This window comes from Typopeltis vanoorti, chromosome 7 (assembly GCF_054136105.1).
Source record: "Typopeltis vanoorti isolate ZY-2024b chromosome 7, IOZ_Tvanoo_1.0, whole genome shotgun sequence".
Classification (NCBI taxonomy): Eukaryota; Metazoa; Arthropoda; class Arachnida; order Uropygi; family Thelyphonidae; genus Typopeltis; species Typopeltis vanoorti.
In genome coordinates this window covers 135,966,775-135,988,996 of record NC_143555.1, presented here as the reverse complement: position 1 = coordinate 135,988,996, position 22,222 = coordinate 135,966,775, and the positions used below count along the sequence as shown (strand labels likewise).

Genomic DNA, 22,222 nt, shown 5'->3' with positions numbered 1-22,222 from the left:
TGGACAGAGTGCATCGTACCAAGTAACGAATCACGTGTTTGTAGCTGCACAGATTGGAGGAACATGACGCTCCCAATTCACTTCAATTGTGTTTAGGTGAAATAGCTGATAGAAGAGAACTGAAAGAGTTTGAAAGAGGTGCTGTGATAAGAAGTCATGTTGTAGGTTTATCTGGTCGGCAAATTGTTGAAAAATTGGGCCACCTTGGATAACAATCAGTGATACCATAATGAGCGTGCAACATGCATCGTGGTCAACTGCAAGTGCTGCCTGCAGCGGATGATTTACCACACTTGCCGAACGTGACTGTAGGGTGCTATGAAGGATAATATGCAACAACCAGCATTCGTCCACCGACACGTTGCACGCGAGTTCCGGGCACGAATGGAACACGAATCATCACAATAATATTCAAAACTGAAAGTCACAATATGGGTTTCCATGTTATTACTGCAATATGCAAGCCTGAGATTACCTGAACCAACATGCAGCATGGTCATCAGTGGTGCAAAGAGCGTGTGTAGTGATATGAAAGCATATAAAGGTGTTATGAAGCGACAAATCACGCAATCCTCAAACGAGCAGCTGGATGGATGAAAGCCATGTGTAATTCTCGAACAAGATTGCACAACCTCAACTATGAAATTGGAAGGTGGAGGAGTGGAAAAACAGGCATGATCCTGTTTTTACCTGTTTTGGTCTCGTACCTCTGTGGAGCCAGGAACATTGAATTCCAAGATGTATCTGAACATTCTGAGCAATGCAATGCTTCCTTCTTTGTGGCGTTTGTACGGAAGTGGCCGTTGTCTCTTTCAGCAAGACAATATATCGTGACACAAGGCTGCAGCTGTAACTACGTGGTTTGTGGTCATGAACGTCACAATACTTGACTGGCCTCCACAGAGCCCTGATCTGTATCCTATTGACCATCTATGGGATGAACTGGAGTCTCAGGTGAGGTGATAGGATGTCCACCACACAACAGTTTAGGATCTCATCACATGCCTACAGGAAGATTCGTTCAATATTCCCACTGATGGCTATCATACGCTAGAAGAAAATATGCTCAGTAGAATTGCTGCAGTCATCGCGAAAGAAGGTCCTAAATTTTTATTAAAGTGGGCGAAATGGCTGTTTGTTCCTCACACTATACTTTATATTGACTTCTTTTCAAGCAGTGTATATATATATATATATCCAGGGCGTCCCAAAAATGTGTACAAATTTTTACAGCCGGTAATTCACTAAATTTTCATTCTTTTACCTGATTTGAAATAATGGCTGGAACTAGACTAAGCTGTGAGAAATGAAATTAATCCTAAAGTTGTATTAAAAGTTCGAGAACGTAAGTGATGAGAAAAGAGAGTTTAGGAAGGGAGTTTCAAGGAGATCTGCTAAGGTCTCACCAATACTCGAAGTAGAGATATTATCAGTTTGAAGCAATTGGAGCTGTTCAAGACGTACAGTAGAAGCTTACCGAAAGACCGCGGAGGTTTAAAGCCAATCTCCAAAAAAATATGTTCGGTAAGTGGTCCATGAGACAGAAATTTCTAAATCGAGGATTCATTGCATTTTGAATACACCCGTTTGGAAAACGTTTATTTCAACATTAGACCACGCCCTCAGTGAAGATGATCCTGACCAGAGAGTTGAACTTTGTGACTGATTTCTGGCAAAATGTGCAGAGGACGCACAGTTTTCATACAAGATTGTTTGAAGTGATAAGACCATATTTAAGTTAAATGGCTCAGTTAATTGCCACAATTTGCAACTAGTGGGCAACTGAGAAACTGTATGCTACTGTGGAACACCACATTAACTTACCATGGGTTAGAGTGGATTGTCAGCGTTGTCCTTAACTTGACCGTTCTTGTTTGTCAACACTGTTACCGGTGCCATTTATTTCAACTTACTAAGGAATCCGTCGTGCAAACGCATTCGACAGAAGTTTGGGGATGAGTAGGAGATTTATTTCCAGTAAGATGGAGCACCTCCCCAGTAGCATCGTGATGTGAGGGCCTATCTTGAAGAAACTATTGAAGAGATGGATTGGACGAACAGGTAGCATTGAATACCCCCCCCCTACGTTCGCAAGAATACACACAACTGGACCTTTTTATAGTGACACGACAAAAATAGGTTTTATGGCACAAAACCAGCAACAATCAATGAACTTAATGCAGTCATTGAAAGAAATACCAAATGAAACCATTTGTAATATTTGCAATAACACGGGTACCTGTCGTGGTTCTTAGTAAGATCTGCAAAATACCCCTCTACAGCAGCAATCACCTCTTGATTCAAAGTAAAACGCTGACCAGCGAGGAAGAGTTTCAGTTTTGGAAAGAGACAGAAGTCAGAGGGAGCCAAATCTGGGGAACAGGGTGGATGTTCCAACAATTCATATTGCAGACCTCTGAATTTTTTCATTGTCAAAACACATTTCTGGGTATGAGCATTGTCTTTTTGAAAGAAGATTTTCATCCGGGTCTTTTCTCGCGAATTTCTTTCATCTTAGTCTGGTTAAAAGATCGGATTATATTCCCCGGTTATTGTTTTAAAATTTTCTAGATAATTAATAAACAAAATGCCTTTAGCATCCCAAAACACCGATGCCATGACCTTTCCAGCTGATGGAACCAACGTTTTCTTCTTTGGCGCTGAACAACTGGCTTCTGTCCACTCTTTAGACTGCTGTTTGGATTCTTGTGTGTTATGGTGAATTCAAGTCTCATCCATACTAATAAATCTACGCACAAAATTAGTTTTGTGCGTAGATTAGCACTGTTCAGAGATTTTCATGCGAGTGTTTTTGAGCAACTGTAAGCAAGAGTGGCACACATCCTGCACAGAGCTTTTTCATATGCAATTCTTCATGCAAAATATATCCTACAGATTCTTTTGAAAAGCCTATAGTCTCAGCAATTTCACGCACTTTGACTCGCAGGTCATCTAATATCATATCGTGCACTTAGCCGATGATTTCTGGAAAACTATTGCTACAAAAAGTGTTGTTGCACTTTTTGGACGTCCACGTGGATCACCTTCAAGGCTGGTACGGCCACGTTTAAACTCGGCAGTCCATTTCTTAATTGTCGAAAACGAAGGCGAAGGGTGCTCTTAAACTTTTTGAACGTCGAATGAAATTCGTTTGGCGTTAAACCTTCTTTTACAAAGAATTTTATAACCGCACGATACTCAATTTTATCCATTTCAAGGGATACAGACACCACTATTGCTTCAGACAGCTGTATAGAACAAACTACTTGATAAAATAACTTGCAATTTCACATGGATTCTTAGGACAGATGTACCAACTTAGGGGGGGGGGGGAATCTTGACGATAGTATTGCCATCTATGGTCGAGGGCGAAAACATTTCAGATCACCCACGTATTTAGACTGAATTATGGGATTCCTCATATCATATCCTCATATCATTCGTCCTGGACTGTTGACCATACCAAGAGAAAGAGCGCGAGACCATCACATCTCTGTACAAAACATCATAGCTGAGATGGAATAGAACGTAACACTTTCCAAACTTACGTCACTTGTTCTCATATAACAGATCGATGAAGAGTGTAGATTGATATTTTTCTTAATACTAAGAACTTCCCTTCCCGATGGAGTAGACGTAATTTTCTTTAGACCTGTGTTGTCTGTCCTGTTCATTTCTAAGGTTAAAAACCTATTCTGTTTCATTCGGTATTGATCTATTACTAATTTGAAGCACTTTAGTTTCCACCTGAGATTGCATTATTCCCTTTCGAGTACCGTATTGCACCTTACTGTTGGTTTCTGTTTTTTTTCTGAGTAATGTTTCATAATCAAATTTTTACTGTTATTTAATAATGATGCCAACAGTAGGTTTTGAATGGTATAGCTATTTGCCAATGTCATGAATATTATATAGAGAAAGTACGAAATGACAAACCATTTTGGAACTTCGAAGCATTTAATTGAAAAAAGCTTTATTCAGTGAATAAAATTAAGTTTCATTCCTTTATTTCATTAATTTTTCATAATTTTATTATTTTGTTTGTCTGTTTGCAGGATGAAAAAAAATTATGACTATTTTTCTCGTCATAGACAAGAAATATCATTCTAATGGGATTTTTTTGTTCATTAGACGGTACGTGTACATCGAATTAACGTTTCAGGTTACATAATGCTAGACCACCAGAAGGAATATTTTATAAGTTCGAAAAACACAACACGTTTTCGACCGCTTTCTATTGTTGGTTTTCGAGTTAGTTAATTTTTGGCACAAATATTCTCCCTGGATTTTTTTCAATGAAACTTTGTTTTTTTTCCCTGCTAGTCAGAAAAATCGACCATAAAACTCAAACTGTTTCAAACAACATACAAATTTGGGTTTAGGATCATAATATGGCAGATCTTGTTTGCCATATACTCTCTCTCTCTCTCTCTCTCTCTAGATACCTTCAAAAATCATCCATAGCCACAGACTGGGCGCAAAAAACAATTAAGGTTTGCCACATATTTTCGAAATTGATAGTAAAGGCGTTCTATTTATCCCCCATTGTAGAGTGAGAGAGACTTTCTTATTATATAAGAAAATTCCCTGACGAGAATGTCAATATTGTGCAAGAAAATCAACTGTGAGATGTCTATTTTATAAACGTTTTTCTCACTGCGAATTTATAGGAGAATGTATGAGAATTTTGTAATAGTGATAATTATGATGATCTGCCTGTTTTTCTACCCACTACAGGGTGAAGGCGAGTGGTTAACGTATCCGCTCTCCAGTCTCTTGGCTAGAAAGTGGATATGCTAACCACTCGGCCAATCAGGCCGCTTTGTAATATTATTATTTCCAAATATATGTTATGTTTGCGCATTATGATATATATGGGCGAAAATTTTTGATGTTGCATTGACTCTATCAATATCATTTAAGCGCAACACTAAATGAGTCAACATCACCAAATATGCGAATGTTTCCACCGAAATTTATGAAAATTCCTTGTCACACATCCCAACAAGCTTTTCAGACGTCAACTAAATAAAATCAAATGTTATTCACAAAATACTAGAATAATCGAAACAACTTTATTATTGAAACAGAGTTGAAACGTATAAGATATATCTTAAATCACATCGATCTGCAGTTAAATGTTCCATAATAAAAATTAATCTCTGTGGTTTATTGTCAGACTTACATATGAACATTGCTGATTAAAGAACAGCTTAAAAAGTGATTCAGAAGAAATAGATAGTTCAGACATTTAAAAAATAAATTATGACTATTTTAGGTGTATAAGTGTAACTACTAGTTCATCATAAATAAATTAGGTTTATTATTATTTTAATAAAAAAACATTCAAATCGAATTTAAAATTATTTCGAAAAACATTTTTCAAGAAAAAAAAAATTATATTCATTATATTTTCACAGTAATAGAGATAAATAAAAAAAAATCGTTTAAGACAAATGTATGGCCTGCCGTACAATAAGAAAATCTAAATCACTCATTAAACTCACAAAAAGCTTAGCGGAATTCTAATAATAATAAGACAAATAGCTATCAAAATGTTTCTTACGCATCTCCAAAAATACCTTAGAAGGTCTTAGTTAAGTTTGCACCAAGCAGAAAAACTTATGATAAAGGAATATATCCGCATTAATTTTCTATACAATACAGTGAAGTGGATAACAAAGCTGATGCTTTTGTTTCATTAAAAAAAAAAAGTTGTTCACTCTTGGAAAGCATCTAAGTTTTGAAGCTTGAAATCAAGTTCGAACAATACAAAAATTTGAATCAGGAAAGAAACACAATATTACTATGATAAAAGTCCAAGCACTGGTATCAATATAGCTTACTTGTTTTCGATATCTGCTACATGATATTCGATTTCACTTGAGAAGTTTTCCTTTTTGGCAAATTCGATCATACTGCTTTGAAGATCAATGGCCACAATTTTCTTTACCTTCTTACAGAATGGCAATAGTTGGTGTTTGGTGATATTTCCAGTTCCACAGCCAATGTCCATTACTATCTCGGTTTCAGACCACTCCATTAGAGGAAGAAGGTCTTGGAAAAGTATCTTTGCATCTATGACCTGAACCCTCTGATATTTACTGTACAGTTCTGGATCTGGATTCATCATGAAGTTATGAGAGAAAGAAGTAGATTAAAATAGACCTGTTGGTAGGGCATTGATAATTTTATATGATGCAATAAAAACAGAAGGTAGAGAAGGAACTAAGTTTTAAGGAAAATTTTTTTATAGTATTTCCTATGTAATAGGAAAAGTGATCGTTTCTTGATTGTATCCTAACCGAGACACATCGTTAAGGGAACGTTTATTGTAAAGATAAGTGCCAAATGATATATTCTCCTCCAAACGACAAGTTCACCTCCTAACACGAGAGCATAAAGATATTTGGAAACTTACTGTGTGGAAAGGGAATCAAAAATACTTTTTAAACAATGAGTATATATGGATCTGTATATAGTCCAATCCTCAACAAGGGAGATTGCATTTGGCACTTTTGAAATGTAACTGTTCTGGCAGAATTTGACTGGTTGGTTCAAAAGTATACATGTTTGGATTTTTCAGAAGTAAGCATTCATGTACCATCCTTCGATATATTCGAAATATTTGCAAAATACAGTAGGACCACCGTATCCGCCGTCAACCCCGGTTCGAAGATATTAACATACGAAAGGTCAACTTACGAAATTTTCATAGTCTCTACAAACATTCGGCTTTGAAATAATGTTGCATCCAATATCCACTTTGCTTATGAAAGTTTACATCGCCGAAATGAAGCCGTATGGCTCTTTCTTTTAGTAATAGATAGTTCGGCTGATCGCAGAGATTGTCCAACTCCATGGCAACTCGTTGCAAAGGTGGAGAAAGCTACACATTTCTGAGGTTGCTAAGATTCCATTCACATTCAGATAACTTTATTACACTATGTTGTTATAAGTGTTCTGTTTTATTATTAGTTATTGTTGTTGATCTCTTAATGTGCGTAATTTATAAATTAAACTTTGTCATAGGTATTTATGTATAGGAAAAAAAACATAGTGTATATAGGGTTCGCTACTATCCGTGGTTTCCTGTATCCGCCGAAGACGATGGGACCAAACACCGCAGATAGGGGGGAGGGCTACTGTATTTAGAATGTACGTTCTTTCACTTGACAGGGAGAATACTGAAGCTGTGTACGGATTTGAAATCGATCACTCTCATTAACAATCGATGCATTAATATATTTACCAGAAGGCAATATTTTCTTTGTGATTATTACATTAAAAGCTTTCGGGTTGCTCCGAGTTACCTAACTTAAGCGATTACCCAGCTTGGGCGATTTTTCACAAGACGACTGTTGTTCCTAAATATGACTTCCAGTATACTGGTCATAACAGATTATTTATGATGTCGTAGAATCAAATTTGAAAACGAACCGAAGAGAAAGAATTTCGACGAAAGAACTAAACCTAGTCGTGATTTTAATTGCACTTCTTGCAAAGATACAAGTTAACCAAAGAAAAGTAAATCCGTAAGCCTTTTTTTACTTTTGGCCTACATGTTTGGATTTCGTTGATCATGCATTTCGTGGTGTCAAATTTCGGTTGGAATGAAATCGAGACTGTCATGTATTATTTGAACAAACTCTGAGAAGCTGTAAATTCCAAATATATTAGATGTATTAATTTATCCTAAAAGATGTTCTGTCCCTTGAAGTCCCGCAAAATTAGAAGTATTTTGGCTTCTGATGTGTCCAAAGATTTCTACGGGCATGCCATACAAAGTGTTGTTACGAGAAGATCTAACATCTTCGCTTCCTGGTGAGTAACTACAACACAATTAATACCATCACACGTTTATTTATACTGTCGTTCACAAGTCAAAGCGATTAAATAATTCTCATGAAAATAATATGAAATTCGATCATTTAAGTCTTGAAAAAATTCAAGGGAGATCAAACTACGCTCAGTTCCTAATTCAAAATCCATTACAACTTTCGGAATATGATATAATATAATCGGACATAATATACATAAAATGTATATTATGTCCGATTATATTAGTTTTATAGCAGCCACTTTGAAGCATCCGGATGTGAAAATATATAAATTATCAAGATTTCCTGAGACTATACCCAGTTTTCCATTTTGACATCAGAAACACAGAGAAAACAATATTTAAGAAAAATTTTTTTCTCTCTGTTTCTAGACAAATTTTCTCAATAGAAAAAAGTATGTATTCTATTTCTTGTTACACAAAATTATCAGAAGTGTAAAAAAGAAACGTTTCAATACAGTTTCAGATTTTTAAAACCAAATCATCCATTAAGCAGCTCTATTTAAAATTATCAAAACAAGTCAATTCCTTAAATATGGAGGCCTGCTGATTTTCTTATGATGCCTTCTCCTCATCACTTACGCATGTTCTCAGCATTTGGATTTCATCGTACGCAGGTACTAATCTTACTTAAAAAAAAAAGGGTGGTGGGAAATATCTCCTAGCAAACTACCTAGAAAGGAAGGATCAAAGAGAAAAGGCATAACAAATGTCAGTAAGCAGTTTTGACCCTCGGAGATTTGTTAAAATGTAAAAAGGGAATTCATGTGTTTTTCTCATAGACAATTGGCGGAAAAAAAAAAAGGTTTGAGTTGAGTATCTAATTTTGCTCCTTTAACTTCTCTGAGCAGACACCGAGAGTATCGTATTATAATTCACCTAAAGCAATTTTTATTGCATTTTTCGGCAGGTCTGTATGAATGTCCGAAAAAAAAAGTAAAACAAAACTTACTGACTACTAAAATGCCCATTAAATCTAATTCTATACAATTGCAAGAAACGAATTCTAATATTTGTGGATAATTTGCAGCATGCAGTATATCAAATAATATTAGAGAAATGTTTCTTCATATGACGTGCTACTGCTGTAAAAGTTTCAGCAATGGCATTCAATATTTTTTTTATCTTCAGAAATCTGCTTCATTGAGGATATCAAAAATCTTTCAAGTCACGTCCTGTTTCTTTTTTTAAGAACTACCCGTATTTGCCAGCGTATAAGATGGACTTTTTTTCTTTGAAAATAGGTCAGAAAAAAAGGGTGCTTTTATACGCCGATAATCAGTATTTTATTACTTTCATTTCTGGAAATTTCCTCTGTTCCGAGTTACGCGATTTCTTGCTTGCTTCCTATCGGTGTGGGAGAACATTCCAGTTACGTAGAATTCAGTGGATGCGAGTGTTCTCGCGGTTGTTGTGAACGGTGATCAATTTCTGCTTAAATTTTCTCTAAATTTCTTGGCAAATTATAGCTGAAAAACGTCGGCATTGCTAAAATATTGCATACAAGCTACGTTGCGTATGCTAAAGAACATGGAAACAGAGCTGTAAACATAGCCTACGAAGTGGAACTGCAAAATGGCCAGAAAGTGAGGCTGAACTGAATACTTGGATTTTAGACCACTGAAAAGCGGGACTTTCAGTGTCTACAAAAATGATTATTCATCAAGGGAAAGCGATAGCCACTAACGGAGGGATCGCCAACTTTACTGGATCAACATCATAATGTTCAAGATTCATGAAGAGAAACCAGCTATGTATGCGGACTAAAACAAAAATATCACAAAAGATGCCAGATGAATATGAAGAAAAAATATTGTGTTTCATCGATTCGTCATTAACGCCAGGAAAAGAGAAAATTTTGAACTTGCGCAAATAGGAATCATGGACGAGGTTCAGCTGAATTTTGATGTGCTCTCAAACAAAATTGTGGATTGCAAGGGCACAAAAAGTGTTACTGATAAAACTTCAGGGCACGAACAATTTTAAAAGGAAGATGCTACCCAAAGAAAAACTGCATAAAGGAGTGTTTGTACATGTTCACGCAAAATGCTGAATGGATGGATGGATGGAGGAGTAATGAAGTTATGGATAGATAGATAAAATTTGATCTAGGCGCCCTGTTGAAGAAGCCTGTCCTGCTAGTACTGGATCAGTTTAGTTCTCACAGAACAGAAGATGTTAAAAATAAACTCAAGGATCTGTAAACTCAGTCAGCAATTCCAGGAGGTCTAACTAGTTAGCTTCAACCTTTAGACGTCTGAATTAATAAACCATTTAAGATATTTATGAAGAAGTGTAACAGCTAGATGCAGTCTTCAGATTTTGAGGTTACGCCATCAAGAAGAAGCCTTGCATTTCGCAAGTTTGTGAGTGGGTCAAAACTTCATGGGATGCTGTGAAAACTGAGACAGTGGTTAAATCATTTAAGAAGTGTGGCATTAGTAATGCACTGGATGGTACAGAGGACAATTTGTCCTCTGTACCATCATCCCCATTCATCCCCATTCATCTCCAGAGCTAAATGAAGAGACACATTTCAAGTGTCTCTTCATTTAGCTCTGGGGATGAATTTATGGGTTTTGACGAAGAAGATTAAAAGGCGCGTACCCTTTCCTAGTTAGATTAGGTATTTGTTGAAAATAGACCTACTTATTACTTTATATTTGAAATACTGGAAATTCATTATGATATTCAGTGATGAAATTTTTTTCCTAAAAAATTTGTTCAAAAAAGGGGGTGCGTCTTATAGCGTCTTATACACCGGCAAATACGGTGATAGTTTCGCAATTCCCATATCCTCTTGATACTTCTGCTATTTTATTCTGTTCTGGTTTCTATCTTTTTTGTAATCATTGTATTCACTTAGCGGCAGTTTGATACTTGCACAAGGTGACTGTTGACGTCACTCTCAGATCGTTACCGAATAAACCTTGGGCTTAGACCAATATATATACTGTACTTCGATTATGTCCTTCATTTTTCATATATCCCAGACTACCTTAATTCGCTGTTATAGAAGGTGTCCCAAAATTCACGCAAGATTTAAATTTAGCGCCATTTGTGCCGTAAAGTGTTGCCAACGAGAAAAAAAAAAGACAGCGTGACAGCTGACAGTTCAGGATTATTAAAAATGGAGCTTTACACGAAAGAACAACGCATTTTCACTGTTGAGCAATATTTTAAAAATAATGAAGGAAGATGCTTATTTTTCGAACAAAATCATCTTCAGCGATGAGGCTCATTTTCATCTTGATAGCTTCGTTAATCCACAAAATTGTCGCATTTGGGGTTCAGAAAATCCACGAGTGATTGTGGAGAAACAAATGCATCCACAATGTGTTACTGTTTGGTGCGGATTTTGGGATGGAGGCATCATCGGTCCATTCTTCTTCGAAAATGCAGCTGGTAAGGCAATAACAGTTAATAGTGCTCGCTATCGCTACATGATAATCCCGTTTTTTGTGTCTAAATTGCAAGATATGGATGTGGACGACATGTGGTTTCAACAAGACGGTGCCACATGCCATACAGCCCGAGAAATAATTCAATTACTGCATGAGTCATTTCCTGGTCGTGTAATTTCAAATTTTGGTGATCAGAATTGGCCGTCCAGATCATGTGACTTAACGCCGTTGGACTTTTTTCTTTGGGGTTTTTTGAAGTCTAAAGTTTATGCCAACAAGCCCACGACCACCCATGCCTTGAAGGAGGAAATTGAGTGCTGTATCAACGAAATTCAGCCATATTTATGCAAAACGGTCATGGAAAATTTCGATAAAAGAGTGCGTATGTACCAGCAAAGCCGTGCCGGCCATTTACCCGATATGCTATTCCATGAATAACCCTATTACTGTATACTTTATGAATCAATAAGAAATTGCAATTTTTAATTAAAAACCCATGTTTTCTACCAAAATTACTTCTTGCGTGAACTTTGGGACACCCTGTATAATACGCCAAAAATCCAACTTATATAGCTTTATTCAGTGAAGTTTTATCTTTTCATATATAAATGCAATTTTAGTGTTGTTTATCCAAAATATGTCTTTGATGTTGCACTTTTTTGTTGAAATAAAGATGCTGGTAATTTCATGTTTAAATAGTTGAGAATGTTGTCTGTGATTTTCAGTATTTATAATCAGCTTAAAGATATCATTTGAAAATTTGTTCATCTATTATATGTGCAGGAATGCTATCCATTTTTCTTTTAAGGCAATTGGGGTGTTTCCTTTGAATGCTTCACGGTGTTTTTCAAACGCTATCCGACCAAGTTATATCCTAGGTATAATTTCTTCTTCATCGACTCCGTCTACTGTGATCTTTTGTCCTAGTTTCATTTGTACTTTATATTGATAATTTTATACTGATAATGTCTTTTTTTCAAATTTAAACAAGAGAAAGAAAAATATTTTGCATATGTGTTTGCATTGATGATATTCAGAAGACAATCCACTTAATAGACGACCTTCCCTTACAAATTCTATTCAGTCACTTATCATATGAGCTCTGTTTCAGTGCTGTGCCGTTTGCATTGCTCTTCTGAATTGGCTGCTACCATTCCTCCACTTCTTCCTAAATATGTAAGAATTACAGCGCCACTGGCCAACACCAATACAGTGTCCGGCTTCGAACACACCAAACTAACTTCTCATCAGCTTCCTTCATTCTGTCCACCTCTATCCTTTGGAATAATCTCTTTCATACTGTTTTTCCAGCTAAGTACAAACTCCCACTCTTTAAGAAACATATCAACAGGCTACATTTATATAATTAGATATGTTAATCAGTACTCGTAAGCTACATGTATTACATGCAATGGAGAGTGTCGGAATAAATTACTTCTTGTTAGAGTTACTATTGGGAGGAAAACGATAAACACACACACACACGCACGCACGCACGCACGCACGCACACACGCACACACACACACACGCACGAACACACACACACACACACACACACACACACACACACACACACCTATAACGAATTCCTCTTAAATACCATTTCAAGGACACAAACAAGCCACATCATCCCTTCATATATAGATGAAATCTACACCTGGCTCGCAACGAGTACTGAAACAAAATCACGAAATCACCGCGTCACCGCCATCTTTTATCTTTCTCAAATTTGGAAAAGCTTCGAGGAAGAAAGCCGATGCCAAACAAACATGCAGGTATATAAAAAAAAAAGAATGATACAGAATCTATAAAAAAAAAAAAACATTGAAAGAAAAACACAAAAGACAAAATGCAGAAAAATTATATATATAAATATAAAATTATTTCATTATTATTATTACTAATGAACTGTGTTGTATTACTGCATTTTATAGCGAATTGAATGCCTATTCGTGCCAATCTATATGTAAGTACGATGAATAAATATTTAGTTAGTTTAAAAAAAAATATATATATATATATAATTATGTTTATAAAGAATTAAGTAAAAGGCCTGTGTAGCTCAAAGGCCTGTGTAGCTCAGTAGAAGTGGCGTTTGCACTCTACAGCGCTTAACCGCACGAAGAAAGGGTTTGGTGGTTCAAATCTAGTCGCCGACTAGAGGAAATTTTTCTAAGCCTTTTTTCGACCGGTTCCCGAGTTAGTCGATCTCTGGCACGGGCAAGCGGGTTTTTCCTCCCGGAAACTCGGGTTTTTCGTCCCGTAAACTCAAGAAAATCGACCGTAGAACCCACATTCTTTTCAGACATTAAATATATTGTGTTAAGGTTAGGGACCACGAGATGGCGGCACATTTGAGCCGTCTCTCTTCACTGTGTACCGCTTAATTAGTGATAGCCTTGGGCCATCTATCTCCGATTGGTACCAGTGGAGATTGAACTGCCTACTCAGTCTCCAAAAGTTAGATAGGGCTAAATGGCCTCGCCTACTCCCGTATACGGGAATAAAAAGGCGTTAGCTGATTTTTTTTTTTTTAAGAATTAAGTAGTCCGTATTTTGTACCGAAATCTTGTACCGTAAAGAAAATATCTGTCATTGTATATATATGAAAGTAAAATGCAGTTGAATAAAATAAAATTTTAATAAACTGTAACTGTAAATTACAATTATTAAAAAGTTTACAATTATTAAGAAATATTATTAAACAGTTTTTATCGAAATCTAATGTACAAAGTGAACCATAAATGCAGCGCTAAGTGCTGAATTTTGTAAAATAATATATTGGAATGTCACTCGAAATGATTATAGTATATATGTAAATATTTTAAAGATCAATAAAATATTATTATATTATTATTATTATTATTATTATTATTATTATTATTATTACGATACCTATTATATTCTCCAAATTAGACAATGGCCAACAAAACCAGCAAGCAGACTGTTCACATAGCAGATAGTGATCCACGCATGCACCTTTGTCATGCGCACAAAATAAACAATTGCACAATTGCAGTATATGTTACAACACCATTAATAAAAGACATATGTCACAAATAAACGAACCAAACGGAATAAATTAAATCATTTCAGTTCACATTTAAATGCAATACATACAAAGGGTATAATTTCCTTTGGGTCAATGTTACGTTTCAGATATCGAGAGGAATGATCCAAAGAAAATTTGACACCTTTAAGATAAAACTATGTGTCGCGCCGCGATGAGTCTTCGGACTCCTTGGAGGTATCAGGAATAATAATAATAATAATAATAATAATAATAATAATAATAATAATAACTATGTCTGGAGTTGTTTGGAAATACGTCTTTAAATGTCACAGTGTGACGTCATAGTTTCCATGTATAAATATTGCCATTTTTATAAGCAGACGAAGAAATGCTAGCGAAGATTAAAGTATGTATATTTATTTATTTACTCGTATGGCGTTTCCTCTCTTTTCTCCCCGTCCCTATTGGGCGAGTTGAATAAAATTCCATATTTCGAATTTCGATTTTTTAGGGCAGAGCTTTCCAAACTGTGTGTCGCGCCACGTTAGTGTGTCGGCTGCAGTGTGAAGGTGTGTCGCGCGAACATAAAGCGTTAAACAGAATAATCGCCGATAATTTCCACAGCGGAATCCATTTCGCAAAGTACCGGTACGACTTTTAGTTAGCGCCTTTAAAGAAGATATTTGGTCAACCGCTCGGGACCCCTCCCCGAGTCTATACCGACTTGCATGCAACCATTACCATCAGTTTCGTTTTCGTTGGGGTTTTCTATAGTTCATTCAAGTGTGAGTGACAGTAAATGTAAACAGAAGCAAAATGGTGCAGAGCCGCACTAAGGAGTCCCCAAAATACTTTACTTTAAATAGAATGTAATTGCAAGATGTTTTACGTTCTAGAACTTAAAATTCTTTTTGAAAATTATATATACGAACTATCTCTTAATTATTTTTAACCTTTAAGAATATTTCATATCAATATATTTCGATAAATAATGGAGACTAAATGCAGCCGAATTCATCCCAGTGGTTTTATTACGTAGTGGTCGCTCGGTTTCATTATCGTTCGACCAATGAAAAAAAGCGCCCCACTTATTCATACAAATGTTATTATCGATAACATGTTAATAAAAACGAGTAATTGAATTAACCCACTGACATCTCTTGATTCATCTAACTGCGATGTAAAAATCATATTATCGTATTGAAAAATATCTTTTATTTGCAGCTTAATTTCAGCAGACATGTCTTGAATACGTCTTCCAATCGTGTAATCTTCCAAAGGGATTTTATTAACTTCTATCTCTCAAATTCGGGCCAAAACATTGTTTGAACAATAGCACAGCAATATTCCTTCATAGTGGTTTCGGCAATACTGTGTGGCTCCTTGTTTTAGGCAATTATTTGAGCAACCAAGTAACTTGCCTTTTGAGCTTTCTCTGATGTCTTCATTCTCTTGGTGAACGATGTCGACTGCTTCTTTATAGATTTTGAAAGTTCAGTAAAGTATTCTACTGGCTTTTCTGACAAAAGAATGTGTTTTTGAGGTAAAATGGCGCTTTAATTTGTGTGGTACCATGCTTTCATTTGCAAGTATCACTCCCACAAACTAAACAATGGGGACAAGGAAGGTTTCATTACCAGAAAATGTGAACCCCAATTTCATATAATCTTTATGTATAAACGAGGCGTGGAAAATTTTCCTTTACACTTCTTCCGTATTAATGTAGACCCTTCAACAGTTGATTCTTGCGTAGTTTCCTCTATAGTCGATACATTTTGTTCATCACAAACGCACCTTCAGCTTTTCTTTTATTAATTAGAAACTTATCCATTTTACGGGTAATTCAACACCAATCTGATAAGTAAAACTGTGCGAATTTATTGTAAAGCTTTAACAGTAACTAAGCATAAAATAAAAGGCACCAGCTCTTCGTTTATTCACGTTGCAGTTAGAATAAACATCAATAATAACATTTGTATGAATAAGTGGGGCGCTTTTTTTTTTTTTATTGGTCGAACGATAATAAAACTGAGCGAGTATTTTGGGGACTCCTTAGTGCGGCTCTGCACAATTTAGCTTCTGTTTACATTTACTGTCACTCACACTTGAATGAACTATAGAAAACCCCCAACGAAAACCAAACTGATGGTAATGGTTGCATTCAAATCGGTATAGACTCAGGGGGGTTCCGAGCGGTTGACCAAATATCTTCTTTAAAGGCGCTAACTAAAAGTCGTACCGGTACTTTGCGAAATGGATTCCGCTATGGAAAGTCTCAGCGATTATTCTGTTTAACGCTTTATGTTCACGCGACACACCTTCACACTGCAGCCGATACACAGTTTGGAAAGCTCTGCCCTAAAAAATCGAAATTCGAAATATGGAATTTTATTCAACTCGCCCAACGGGGAGAAAAGAGAGGAAACGCCAAACGAGTAAATAAATAAATATATATACTTTAATCTTCGCTAGCATTTCTTTGTCTGCTTATAAAAATGGCAATATTTATACATGGAAACTATGAAGTCACACTGTGACATTTAAAGACGTATTTCCAAACAACTCCAGACGTAGTTTTATCTTAAAGGTGTCAAATTTTCTTTGGATCATTCCTCTCGATATCTGAAACGTAACATTGACCCAAAGGAAATTATACCCTTTGTATGTATTGTATTTAAATGTGAACTGAAATGATTTAATTTATTCCGTTTGGTTCGTTTATTTGTGACATATGTCTTTTATTAATGGTTGTAACATATACTGCAATTGTGCAATTGTTTATTTTGTGCGCATGACAAAGGTGCATACGTGGATCACTATCTTCTATGTGAACAGCCTGCTTGCTGGTTTTGTTGGCCATTGTCTAATTTGGAGAATATACTAGGTATCGTAATAATAATAATAATATTTTAATAATATAATAATATTTTATTGATCTCTAAAACATTTACTCATTCTCTTTTATTTATGGTTGTAACATATACTGCAATTGTGCAATTGTTTATTTTGTGAGGATGAGAAAGGTGCATGCGTGGATCACTCACTATATTCTATGTGAACAGCCTGCTTGATGGTTTTGTTGGCCATTGTCTAATTTGGAGAATATGCTAGGTATCGTAATAATAATAATAATAATAATAATAATAATAATAATAATAATAATAATAATAATAATAATATAATAATATTTTATTGATCTCTAAAACATTTACATATATACTATAATCATTTTGAGTGACATCCCAACATATTATTTTACAAAGTTCAGCACATAGCGCTGCATATATGGTTCACTTTGTACATTCTATTTCAATAAAAAAATTTTAATAATATTTTTTACTCATATATTATGTATTCACCAAGACATTTTGTTCTAATGTTATAACAATGAAGATTATACTGAGTTTTTATATAATGAAAAACTAATATTTAACTGTAATTGTAATTTACAGTTGCAGTTCAATAATTTTTTATTTTATTCAACTGCATTTTACTTTCATATATATACAATGACAGATATTTTCTGTACAGTAAAGATTTCGGTACAAAATACAGACTACTTAATTCTTGATAAACATAATTATATATATATATTTTTTTTTTTTTTTAAACTAACTAAATATTTATCCATCGTATTTACATATAGATTCGCATTCAATTCGCTATAAAATGTAGTAATATAACACACACAGTTCAACAGTAATAATAATAATAATGGAATGATTTTCTATTTATATAAATAATTTTTCTGCATTTTGTCTTTTGTGTTTTTCTTTCAATGTTTTTTTCTTTTTATATAGATTCTGTATCATTCTTTTTTTTTTATATACTTGCATGTTTGTTTGGCATCGGCTTTCTTCCTCGAAGCTTTTCCAAATTTGAGGAAGATAAAAGATGGCGGTGATTTAGTGGGTTTGTTTTAGTACTCGTCGCGAGCCAGGTGGTAGATTTCATATGTATATGAAGGGATGACAGGCATGTTTTGTGTCCTTGTAATGGTGTTTGAGAGGAATTCGTTATAGGTGTGTGTGCGTACTTGCGTGTTTTTATCGTTTTCCTCCCAATAGTAACCATAACAGGAAGTAATTTATTCCTACATTCTCCACTGCATGTAATACATGTACCTTACAAGTACTGATTAATATTTATATTTATATAAATGTAGCCTGTTGATATGATTCTTAAAGAGTAGGAGTTTGTACTTAGCGGGAAAAGCAGTATGAAGGAAATTATTCCAAAGGATAGAGGTGGATAGAATGAAGGAAGCTGATGAGAAGTTAGTTCGGAGTGTTCGAAGCTGGACAGTGTAGAGGTGTTGGCCAGTGGTGCTGTAGTTCTTACATGGTTAGGAAGAAGTGGAGGAATGGTAGCAGTCAATTCAGAAGAGCAACCCAAAAGGCACAGCGCTGAAACAGAGCTCGTATGATAAAGTGACTGAATAGAATTTGTAAGGGAAGGTCGTCTATTAAGTGGATTGTCTTCTGAATATCATCAATGCAAACACATATGCAAAATATTTTTCTTTCTCTTGTTTAAATTTGAAAAAAAAAATTATCAGTATAAAATTATCAATATAAAGTAATGGAACTAGGACAAATGATCACAGTAGACGGAGGCTATGAAGAAGAAATTTTACATAGAATACAACTTGGTCGGATAGCGTTTGAAAAACACCGTGAAGCATTCAAAGGAAACATCCCAATTGCCTTAAGAGAAAAATGGATAGCATTCCTACACATATAATAGATGAACAAATTTTCCAATGATATCTTTAAGCTAATTATGAATACGGAAAATCACAGACAACATTCTCAACTATTTAAACATGAAATTGCCAGCAACTTTATTTCATCAAAAAAGTGCAACATAAAAGACATATTTTGAATAAACCACTAACACTGCATTTATATATGGAAAGATAAAACTTTGCTAAATAAAGCTATATAAGTCAGATTTTTTTGTGTATTGTATCAAAACGAATTAAGGTAGTCTGGGATATATGAAAAATGAAGGACATAATCGAAATGCAGTATATATATTGGTCAAAGCCCAAGATTTATTCGGTAACGATCTGAGCGTGACGTCAACAATCACCTTGTGCAAGTATCAAAAACTGCCCCAAAGTGCATCATACAATGATTACAAAAAAAAAAAAAAAAGATAGAAACCAAGGAAGCATATTGAACAGAATAAAATAGCAGAAATATCAAGAGGTTATGGGTATTGCGAAACAATTACTTATTATGCCGGCGTATAAGACGCGCCGGTCTATAAGACGCACCCCGTTTTTTTGAACAAATTTTTTAGGAAAAAAACTTTATCACTGAATATTATAATGAATTTACAGTATTTCAAATATAAAGTAATAAGTAGGTCTATTTTCAACAAATACCTAATCTAACTAGGAAAGGGTACGCGCCTTTTAATCTTCTTCGTCAAAACCCATAAATTCATCCCCACATCTAAATGAAGATACACTTGAAACTTCTTCTAAATCAGAATTTGAGTCTACATACAACAAATTGTCCTCTGTTCCATCCAGTGCATTCTAATGCCACACTTCTTAAATGATTTAACCACTGTCTCAATTTTCACAGCATTCCATGAAGTTTTGTCCCACTCACAAACTTGCGAAATGCTAGGCTTCTTCCTGATGGCGTAACCTCAAAATCTGAAGACATCTAGCTGTTCCACTTCTTCATAAATCTCTTAAACGGTTTATGAATAGAGATATCTAAAGGTTGAAGCTGACTAGTGAGACCTCCTTGAATTACAGCTAACTGAGTTTTCAATTAGCTGTAATTACTCTGAGTAGTTTTTTTCAGAATCTCTTCCTGATTCCGCCAAGTTCTTATCATTTTCTCAGTTGGAGGGTGGCCCGAAATTCCTCTCTGCAGCCCTATTTCCATGTTCTTTAGCATACGCAATCACACGTAGTTTGTATGCAATGTCGAAGTTTTTCAGCCATAATTTGCCAAGAAATTTAGAGAAAATTTAACGGCAGAAATTGATCACCGTTCACAACAACCGCGAGAACATTCGCATCCACTGAATTCTAAGTAACTGGAATGCTCTCACCCACCGCAAGGAAGCAAGAAAGAAATCGCGTAACTCGGAACAGAGAAAATTTCCAGAAATGAAAGTAATAAAAAACTGAGTATCGGCGTATAAGACGTATCCTATTTTTCAGACCTATTTTCAAAAAAAAAAAAAAAAAAAAAACGTGCGTCTTATACGCCGACGAGTATGGGTAGCTCTTAAAAAAAGAAACAGGACTTAACTTGAAAGATTTTTGTTATCTTTAATAAAGCAGATTAGAAGAAGATAAAAAAATATTGAATGCCATTGCTGAAACTTTTACAGCAGTAGCACGTCATATGAAGAAACATTTCTCTAATATTATTTGATATACGGCATGCTGCAAATTATCCACAAATATTAGAATTCGTTTCTGGCAAGTGTATGGAATTAGATTTAATGGGCATTTTAGTAGTCAGTAAGTTTTGTTTTATATTTTTTTTTCGGGCATTCATACAGAGTTGCCGAAAAATGCAATAAAAGGTTGCTTTAGGTGAATTATAATACGACACTCTGGGTGTCTCCTTTTTTTTTTTTTTTAAGTAAGATTAGTACCTGCATATGATGAAGTCAAACTGCTGAAGATATGCCTAAAGTGAGGAGGAGAAGGTAATATAAGAAAAGTAACAGGCCTCCATATTTAAGGAATTGACTTGTTTGATAATATTAAATAGAGCTGCTTAATGGATGAGTTGAATTTAAAAACCTGACACTGCATTGACACGTTTCTTTTTTACACTTCTGATAACTTTGTGTAACAAGCAATAGAATACATACTTTTTTCTATTGAGAAAATTTGTCTAGAAAAAGAGAGAAAAAAAATTTCGTAAATTATTATAATTACGGCTATTTTGCCTGCTTCAGTTTAGGAGTGCCCCTGTTTAAATGTCATTGGCTATTTACTCATGGATTCTTAGGGCATCGTAGATGTAAATGTACCAAAAAGTATATGTAGCATAAGGAAGAGAAATTTACACATACCTTTTTCTGGGTGTTGCGGCTTTTCTTCTTTCTGCGATGTCGAAAAACTACTTGCGTGAAGGTGGGGAGGTAGGCAATTCGGGAGAATTAAATTAGAAAAACACGTTTTTTTTTTTCAGTAATAGATATATAAACATATATATTATATTATTATATTATATAGGGTGGGGAAAAGGTGAAAGGGTTGATATTTTATATAGGGAGGGGGAAGGGGAAAGGGGGGGTTGACGGGATGCGGTCCATTTCGACTATTCTTGGTCGTCATGTGAACACATTGGGAAAGTGGATGCTATATCAGGTCGGGTAGGTGCTTCTGTTTTTGAAGTGTTTGTGTTATCGCCTATTGGTCGGGGTTGTGACCTCAATTTTATGTTGTGAAGCTTCCAAACCTCGGAGATTATGTAGGGCCTGTGTACGTTGATAGAGTTCTCGTCACATTTTATGGCTATTGTTTCCGATATTCTAAGCATTGTTTCATTGTCTTGTCTGTCTACTATGATGGCCTTGTCGATCTGCGGGGTATGTTTTTGTTCAAGGGCGTGAACAGCTATTTCCGTTTTTCCTGTGCTTTGTAATCGATTTTTCTTTTTGATGTTATGTTTTTTAGTGTTTAAATGTTCTGGAATAGGGATGTTACAATCACGGAAGTGTTCTTGTAGTCTTGCCCATAGAGACCTGATGGTGGAACCTGTGTAGGTGATATCACAGTCTTTATGGCAGGGAAATTTATAGACTACATTGTGATGTTCAAATATTTCTTTCTGTGTGTGAGGTTTGGTGGGTTTTAGGAGATTTGGGTTTGTGGTGAATACCAGTTTGTTTACTTAGGAAATACTATAACAAAATTTTCCTTAAAACTTAGTTACTTCTCTAACTTCTGTTTTTATTGCATCACATAAAATTAT

At 35.2% G+C, this 22,222-nt stretch overlaps 2 protein-coding genes across 2 annotated transcripts in view; one reads left to right on the top strand and one right to left on the bottom strand.

Moving 5' to 3' along the window:
- LOC150105102 (juvenile hormone acid O-methyltransferase-like) overlaps positions 1-6,130 on the bottom strand; it is a 75,892-nt gene extending 69,762 nt beyond the window's left edge. The window contains exon 1 of the mRNA XM_090395550.1: positions 5,847-6,130. Coding sequence (XP_090251676.1) covers positions 5,847-6,130 — 284 coding nt within the window. The remainder of the gene's footprint in view (positions 1-5,846) is intronic.
- LOC150105101 (juvenile hormone acid O-methyltransferase-like) overlaps positions 1-22,222 on the top strand; it is a 173,616-nt gene that overhangs the window by 113,531 nt on the left and 37,863 nt on the right. The window lies entirely within an intron of this gene.